The sequence below is a fragment of the Centroberyx gerrardi genome, chromosome 14 (assembly GCF_048128805.1).
Source record: "Centroberyx gerrardi isolate f3 chromosome 14, fCenGer3.hap1.cur.20231027, whole genome shotgun sequence".
Lineage (NCBI taxonomy): Eukaryota > Metazoa > Chordata > Actinopteri > Beryciformes > Berycidae > Centroberyx > Centroberyx gerrardi.
The window spans coordinates 16,782,874-16,791,855 of NC_136010.1; the positions used below are offsets into that span (position 1 = coordinate 16,782,874).

General features: G+C 40.4%; 2 protein-coding genes across 2 annotated transcripts; both read right to left on the bottom strand.

Annotated features, from left to right (window-relative positions):
- Positions 1–1,186: 1,186 nt before the first annotated feature.
- Positions 1,187–2,940, bottom strand: LOC139931121 (uncharacterized protein SCO4629-like). Its single transcript, XM_071924528.2, has 5 exons — positions 2,869–2,940; positions 2,459–2,582; positions 2,166–2,318; positions 1,761–1,943; positions 1,187–1,642 (listed from the first exon to the last, which is right to left on the bottom strand). The coding sequence occupies exons 1-5, from the start codon at positions 2,938–2,940 to the stop codon at positions 1,524–1,526; spliced, it is 651 nt and encodes a 216-aa protein (XP_071780629.2). The 3' UTR covers positions 1,187–1,523.
- Positions 2,941–5,072: 2,132 nt separating this feature from the next.
- On the bottom strand, positions 5,073–7,740 carry mtg2 (mitochondrial ribosome-associated GTPase 2). Its single transcript, XM_071924568.2, has 6 exons — positions 7,219–7,740; positions 6,955–7,102; positions 6,581–6,696; positions 6,244–6,462; positions 5,727–5,865; positions 5,073–5,524 (listed from the first exon to the last, which is right to left on the bottom strand). The coding sequence occupies exons 1-6, from the start codon at positions 7,456–7,458 to the stop codon at positions 5,130–5,132; spliced, it is 1,257 nt and encodes a 418-aa protein (XP_071780669.1). The 5' UTR covers positions 7,459–7,740; the 3' UTR covers positions 5,073–5,129.
- Between the last annotated feature and the right edge of the window lie 1,242 nt (positions 7,741–8,982).

The following is an 8,982-nucleotide window of genomic DNA, read 5'->3' on the forward strand; positions in this document are numbered from 1 at the left end:
AGCGATATTGATAAAAGAATGAAGGGTTTTTAAAAGCATATTTTTTGTTCCTCCAACTGAACTTCTTGTTTACGCAAAGTGATACAGTTTGAAAGAATAAAAAGAAAAGCATACAGATACAAAATATTATAGAATATTAACTCCTACAATACATTACATGCATGAATTGAGGGTAATATGATAAAATGTTATATTCATAAACAAATATTTATTAACAGATTATTTTTTAATTCTGTTTTATAGTGTTTTATAAACAGGGTGAAATGTTCTAGTGAGCAAAATTTTTATAAGAATTTATAATATGAGCAAAAATGTGTGCACGTTCTCCTCATGAATTTAAATACTTAAGTATCATAATTGATTCACAACAACTCAGCTTCCGAAAACAAGTTAAAAAAAGTAACAGTAATAGAATTAAACTGGTAAATTTTAGGTACATAAGAAATGCTATGATTCTGTCACATATGAATTATTGTCTGACTTGCTGGACACACTCATGCAAGATTACAATAAAAGTTTTATTGTAGTCTTGCATGACTGTGCAAGACTTGACTTATAGATGGTCGATAAGCAACCTCTGGAAATTCTAGACAAAAATCCAGAGTTATCTTCATTGCAAAAGTTTAAACAAATATGGTATTTTAAGATGGGGCAATATTATCAAAATTGTTTAAAAAATGCTACTAGAAAGTGACTGTGTGCTTGCTCCCCCGTCAGAAAGCAGAGAAATACACTATCGTGGAGAGAAAATACAGCTCTCCAGCACCTGCACCTGTCATATTCAATACAGAAGATGAAAACAACCACCTTCCTGTCTTCACAGGACAAACTGTGAGCAATTAGCTCTTTCCTCCCCCTAAGTAATTTCAAAATTAAAATCAAAATCTGTGTGACATGCAGATTATATAAGACAATGATGCATTTTAGATGGAATTGTATGTTCTCTTTTACAAGATAAAATGCCCATAATATTTTACCAGCCTTCGACAATTCAACAGTAGTCTATGCTCTGGTTTGGGTGTCAAAACACAACCCATTTTACGCTCCATTAACTACTAAATATCGACCTCTTGTGGTTGTATGAATAATGAAATTACTACATTAACTATAGCCATTCATATTGCCCTTTATAGTACATAGTGTGAATGGATAAAGGACTGATGCAGATGCATATTCATTTTCACCTGTGCATTTTCACGCATCATTTAGCCATGTAAATTAAGGTTTAATAATAATTAAATATTAATTAATCCTAATTCTTGCTTAACCCAAATGAGTTTGGAAGATTGAAGTATTGTGTTTCTAAAAATGATCTGTAATAACCAAAATACATCTCTGCTGGTGTGGGCCTCAATATACAGCACATGTTATGAGCAAGTGAATGATATGTAAACACTAATCAGAGTTTAAAAGTATTTACCTCAATGCATTTTATTTTATTTTTGTAATTGCACTGCATTGGCATCATTGGGGGAGAAAAACATAATTGTGTGAGGTCTTGAAATACATCTCATGTGTGTTGTCTACTTGGGTCTGTAGCCGGCCTGGAGGAACCAGTGGTAGGCAGAGAGGACGCTGGGTGTGAGCTCCTGTTCCACCTGGAAGCCTTTCTGAGGATAGTCCCGGATTCTCTCGACCACGCCTGGATAATATAGGACAAGAAAATAAAAAAACAGCACATGTGCAGAATAGCAAAAGCTTAAAGCAGTCAATATCGAGCAGACACACAGCAGTGGTGTTGAAAGAGTGATAGAAAGTACCAAGCATGTAAGAGATGAGATCCAAGGCTGTGCCCACAGTGGGGTGGGGGTATGCGGAGATGTCCATCTGGGGAGAGGTCACGATAGCGCGTGTGAGCTCCACCTGCTCAGGCCACTGACACAGGAAGGTAGCATAAACCCGGCGCTCCATGAAGGGCTGCTGCACCAGGATCACTCTGGAGGCTGTGGTGGAAGTGAGAAACACATAAGTAGTATCAGTGGAATAGACAAAACAATCTAAATGTTGATAAAACAGCTTTGATGGCTCAGTGGGTAAGTGTTCATGTTTGTGAAGTTTCATGAGATAATCATTATAACCAGGAAAGAGGTTCAGTGTACCTGAACCTGCTGCCCGCTTGTTTCTCAGAAATGCTATAATCATAGAAATGGCTACAGATGTCCCACCTGGGATGTTGTTCTCCTTAAGGACTCTGTGGGAGAAGCGAATATTCTCCCCAGTGTTGGTGGCCTCAGTCTCCAACAAGATGTTCCTCCTGGGAACCCCCATCCTCAGCGCCACCTCCAGAAAAACATCAGCCTCTCGTCTGGTCCACACACCTATTTGAAATATGCACGGCTGATTACTGATATAAATATAAAACTGGATGGAAACTAATAGGTGTGTGTGGCAGAGAGAGAGAAAGAGACAACAAGAAAGCAAGAAAGCAAGAAAAAACCATGAGTATGCCCTTGCTGACCTGCAGTCTGCTTGCCCAGGTAGCCAGTGAAGAGCAGCCATGGAGCCCATCCCTCCAAGAAGAGAGCAGCTGACCTCTCAGCAACACGCAGGTCATGGCAACCCAGGCCAATTATCACATCACTCTGAGAACAAACAGTATGTACTGTCACGCCTAATAACAAATGGGTCATAATGTCATTTTGAGCAATTATTATCATATAAGGAGGATATTGAGCAGTATAATGACAATTATGATATCTGCATTATCTACGATGTCAGTTTTATAATGAGTTTTACGTTGTTATAACATAAGTGAAATGGCTAATAGATGTGATGACAATTTCAAGGGAGAAGTTCTTAGATGTATTTGATGATATAAATGATCATACAACAGTTCATCACATATTACAAGTACATAGTACACCTTGCCTTTTCCAGAAGCTGATGCAGACGTAGGTAGTCCCATAGGATTCTGGCCCTTTTCTCACTCTGATTGTCCATTCCTCTCACATGCTGAGCTGTGGAGAGAGGGAGCGGACTTCAAAACATGAGCCAGAGCACAAACAAAAAGAGCACAAAAAGCCATGTTTTCATAAACATGAAGCCACGCTCAGAACAACTTTCTCAAGCACAAATGACACCCTGCCAGTGACCTTAAATGTGTAAGAGAGGAAGCAGTCATCCTAACTTCAGTGAAGCTAGCTTACATCAGTCATGTATCAGGGTCCACTGACACAGAAAATGTGACACAGCAGCCTCCATAACAACACTGGCCTCAGGCAGGTGGTTGATGTAGGCCGCCCTTTAAAAGAACAGGAGACTACAACAGTGGCCAGTTTCCACTCAGGCTTTCAACTCTATACCACAGCTCAGGCCATTTACTCCAGCGTTTCTAGTCCTTAACATCATCCGCATGCCATTTGTCCCGAGGATGAAAACTTCCTTTCTCCCTCTCAACTCCTCCATCCACTCCAATGCTTTTCATCTCTTCCTCCCACAGTTTGATGAATGCTTCCTTTAACCAGAATGCATTATGCAGCTCTGATGACTAGTCATGAGAAAAGGCCCACTGACTGTACATTTCTACTACTACAGCAAATTTTCATGATTAGATGAATCTAATTGGCTAAGGCCTTATCATTTATTTTTTGATTGGCTAGAATTTTTTTTATTCCTCTGCTTTACTCCGCTTTGATCGCTTATCTGAGCACAGCATTGCTGCATAGAGTCAAATAGTCAAATCCATCACATCACATGACTTGAACTGTCACTGTGAAACCAGGTTCAGGTTTTACTTCTGGCCTGATTCAAACTACGAAATACACAAATATATTTGCAAAGCATTTTTCTCAATGAAGTGACGTCACATATTAAAGTGTATCATCAGTGTATCATCCTTAAAAATGGTGACCCTGCTCTTACTTGCTACTCAAAATCAAGTTAGCAGCAGCAGCAGTACCCAGTATAAACATCCATCACCTGCTGAACACACAAGCAACAGTGTCATGGGGTCAGAGGTCAGTTGACCCTCACGCTACTCCTGGTGTTGTTTTTCAGCCTCCAAACAAACAAAAACACCCCTCAGCAATCCAGAAACAGAATGGGATCAGTTTGCTCCTGCTTTGCGAATCTACCAGATTCCTTTATTCTTTTAAATAAGGTCTGTTGCTCACCACTATTCCTCCAATCAGCATGATTTGTTTCTCTTGCCTGGGTTAAATTATAGCTGACAGTGAATTAATGGAAGGGAAAAAGTACTGTGACATCACAACAGCTCCCTGATATAATCAGCCTTAATTACCTTCAGTGCTCCCTGGCTATATTGACCACAGATCAGATTTTTTTTTCTGGGTTTGATATTAACCCAAAAACTGTTCAATTAATGAGGTAATGCAAGTTATTCTTAAAGATGAAGGATGCACACCCTCTGCTGGTTCATTTTGGAATTATGTTTACTCTCATTTATTGGGTAAAGTTTGTGTCCTAAGTAATCAGTCAGAACATGTAAAATTATAACATTTGGCATAGTGATACACAACAGTCTAACAAAAGTTAGAGACTGGGAGCTTGTGTATTTTTTTTTACGCGTCTGTTTTGTCACTGTTCCTTTACAAGGGGTTTTTGGACAGACACTGAAAACATTATCAATGAATGTATTAGATGTGGTGTCTTCCTTGTCAATCCACAGTCCCCACATTGTCTTCATAGTCATTGCTAAATATATCATATATAAATGTAAAATATCCTTCAATCTTTATTTTTACAGTTTAAAAGTTACGGTATTCATCTTGATACATTGACTTTCTAAGGCTTTCTACTAATACTAAATTCCTGAATTTCCCCAAGGGGATCAATAAAGTTCTATCTTATCTTAAAGTACTCAAAATTTAGAAATTTAAGGTTTTCTTTTAACCTGTAATCTGCGGTCCTTTTGCCTTGTCAAAACTCTGTACTGCATATTGTTTTGTGTAAATTGTATTAAAAACTTTCAATGAATCTCAAAAATACTTTCAATGTATAACATGTATCAAACATTATGCTACAAATCACAATAAACTAATAAAAAAATATACAAACTGCCAATGTTTTCAAATAAATTTATTAAACAATTTAAATACATTTCATATGTTACAGTAACACAAATATACTTACAAACCACAGAACATTATGAGTTGAGGAAACTGTTTTTACTACCACCTGGTGGTTGTGCCTGCCCCGCTGCCTTCTCCCTGGAGGTATCCATCATACAGCTCTCTGAGGTGCAGGACGAGCTCCTCTGTGTTCTGTCCTGTGAGAGCCGACAGGGGGATGACCCTCTGGGTGACGTGGCTCTTTAGGGTCTCTAGCTTCCCCCGGGCCTCTGGCAGGTCCATTTTGTTGGCGATGATGGCGTGAGGCCGGTGGGACAGACCGCGCTCATACTGTTCTAGTTCGTAGCGCAGGTGCTGCAGCTGGGTCCAAGGTTCTGGAGCAGACAGGTCCAGAACGAAGAGCAGGAACCGACAGCGCTCTATGTGTCGCAGGAAAGAGACGCCCAGGCCGCGGTTCTGATGAGCCCCACGGATGATGCCCGGGATGTCAGCCACTGGACAGAGCGAGGGGAACAGAATATTTACAAAACGGGACAAGAATATCGATTTTCTAATGTGTTGTAGAAGATGCCCTTGCATTACAGTGTATGTAAGAAAACAGCAATATACATCACAATACAAATTATGCAGTGCATGATTGTCTTTATCCTTTACAAAATCAGTGTGCTGTATCACAGTTGGCCTAAAATCAACTACCTGCTACTTGCTCATGATCCCTGTACTTAACAATGCCCACATGTGGGTTGAGTGTTGTAAAAGGGTAGGCAGCTACAGCAGGCTTGGCATTGGAGATGGCCCTCAACAACGATGATTTCCCTGCGTTTGGAAATCCAACCTGACGTGGTAGAGAAAAAAAAATCAATTCATTACTTTTACAATACATCTACCAATATCAAGTGCTTTTGCAGTGCTGAATGCACCAATACACTTAAATACACCATTATGCCAATGCTCTTTCATAACATAAGCTTAAAGTGATGTTTAAACTTGGAGTACTTTGGGTTGTAGTAGCTTCCTGACCATGATATAAGTCCGAAAATCGTTAGTCATCTTTATCAGTTTCTCCTGTCCTGTGATTCATGAGAGGAGAATGGAGCTGTTCTTTTTTCTCTCTGTTCAGAACGATGACTGACGATTTTCGGGCTTATATCATAGCCAGGAAGCTACAATAACCCAAGGTACTCCCTAGTTCAACATTTTCCTTTTTCCTCACCAGTCCAGCATGGGCCATGGTGCGTAGCTCTAGCTGGAGGACCCTCTCCTGGCCCTTAATTCCTGGGGTGGCTGACATCGGGGCACGGTTCTCGTTGGACAGAAAGAATCGGTTCCCCTTCCCCCCGGCCCCTCCAAATACAGCCAGATACTCCTGGCCGTGCTCAGAAAGGTCCACTACTGTCTTGCCCTGCTCCTTCACCACGGTGCCTAATGGTACCTTTGCGAAGGGAAAAATATCAGAGCGTCAGATCAGGCACCAGGTTTTACATGTAGTAAAAATATGACAGAACTGTTTGTAGGTTAGATTCCATCCGTAAGCGAATGTATGGACTCACAAAAATGTAGGTTGAGCTGCCATTCCGACCGTAACAGTTCTTGTTGCCCCCAGATTGCCCATCCTCTCCCTTGTAAACCGGAGCTACTTGCGCCAATGATTTGACAAGCCGGTTAACTGAAAGCACGCAAATAAGGGATACAGATGGAAACACCTTGTGGCATGATGCAGGCAGCATGGAGCCTAATCATATTGAGACTCTGTCATTGACTATGTTGACATGAAACCTTTCAACAGCACTGATTTCCTCACAAAAGTCCAGCTACTTTCCAGCAGCAGCCTGCATTTCAACATAATGAGTGTGTACATAGGATGGCTAAGTTGTACAACACATGGTAAACAGACCAGTGTCAGTCTCAGCACACAATCGCTTACCTTTAATGATGATGTTTCCCCCATCACCTCCATTCCCTCCATCTGGTCCGCCCCACTCTTTCCGGGGCTCACTGTGAAAGGTGCTGGCTCCTTTACCACCTGACCCGGCCACCAGCTTCACATGGCGATGGTCAACAAAGTAACGGGTCTATGGGGCCACAACAAAATATAATGTTATACAGTTGGCTTCATTAGTTTTCAGAATCAAGCAACTCTGATTGGTGGTGGAATATATGGTATGATGAACATAGCTTACACACATACCAGTTTCTTTTCAGACATTTCTTTCTTGTGGTTTCCTCGGACCTTGGCGCCCCGCGTGCAGGTAGTGCTGACATCTCTGACACCGCCGGCGGCTTTCCGTCTCCACGCCGCTGATGACACTGGAGAACTACCGTGGCTGAATAAGCTCAACTCATTCCTTCCTTGTCTAAATATGTATCCTAAAAGTATGTCTGGACAAAGACACCTCGGGGCTTTAAACCTCGACAACGTTGTCAACATTGTGACATTCAGCAGAATACGGTTATTATTCTAAAAGTAGCTAACGTCGATTTAGCAATGTGACCTCGACCGTTTGCCTCGACCCATGAACACATTGCGAGCAACGAGCAAACCGGGAATCTGTCAAGAAAGCGCTGAGACTGTAAAGTTATATCACTTTACGATGGACATCAATACCTAAAAACACAGAGCCAAACTAGAGTTAGGATAGGCATGTCCAACGGCATATATTCTACCTACTGCTAGCACGCAGACTACAGCTAACTTTGTTTAGCTTCTGTAGTATCTCTGTGAGCGATGACAACTACGGAAAGTGAGAAGGGTCCGGTAAGAGTGCATTGAAAAGCGATTTCGTATTCGCGTACCTTCACAACGCCTACGTTGTAGCAGTAGTCAGCAAGTGCGATGTTATGTCTTCACTTTACGGGTCTCTAAACACAATAATCATGTCGGAAAGAATCGATTTACCCATAACATGTTTGCTTAATAAGACGTCTTAGGCCCATGTCTACTACGTTATTGTTTTGTAGTGTGTGTTCTTCTTAGGGGCAGAGATTAGCCTACAGGTTATAAGTATCCTACATAAAATTAGAAACCGCATGTTCTTTAGCAGTAACACACTAGCCTAAGATTGTATATTATATGTAGCCCAATTTTGCATACAACCTAGACTCTTATTGTTATTTGTGACTAATACTAGCACTTCTTTATTGAAATACACAAACCTCAGACAAAAGGTGAATGTCAGTTTATTTTATATAATAAACAGTAACAAACAGCTGAAAAGAACAGGCAATGCAGTCTTACAGTAGATCAGCGGATAACATTCATATTGGACTATTCAGACCAAACCTGACTCTCTCTCTCTCCTTCTCCAACACACACACACACACACGCACACAAAACAAGGGCTACCACCCAGATCAATGATGACACACTATAAAGAACTTGAAAACACTGTCGTACATATTCAATTCACAGCAAAATGAAACATTGATACAGATACTTTGTAACTTTGTAGAGTAGAGAAGCCTGTGATTGTCACTGTTGAGTGGCATATAGCTATTTAGCTGTTTGACAGCCAGGTATCCCCATCCTTGATTAACCCTGCGAAAACACTGCAACTATTGTGTTGCCCCCTCTGGGGTAAGTTGAGTTACTACAGTATCAACCATTCATATTCATAGTTATCACTGAGTTAATACACATTATTACCCCAAAGCTGGACCCTCACAATTATAGAATCCTTATTACAAATCATATTTCTGTGTAATAAACTGTGATTAGCATAATGACCAGAGGTGCTCTCTAAATAATTTGAAATAAAACATAATATCTGTCCATAGTGTACTTGATGATAGATAGATAGAGAGATAGATAGATAGATAGATAGACAGATAGATAGATAGATAGATAGATAGATAGATAGATAGAAAGATAGATAGACAGACAGATAGACAGACAGTGTTAACAATTAACAAATTAATTAATTAATTAAATTAAGAACTAAATAAGGCAAGTGTG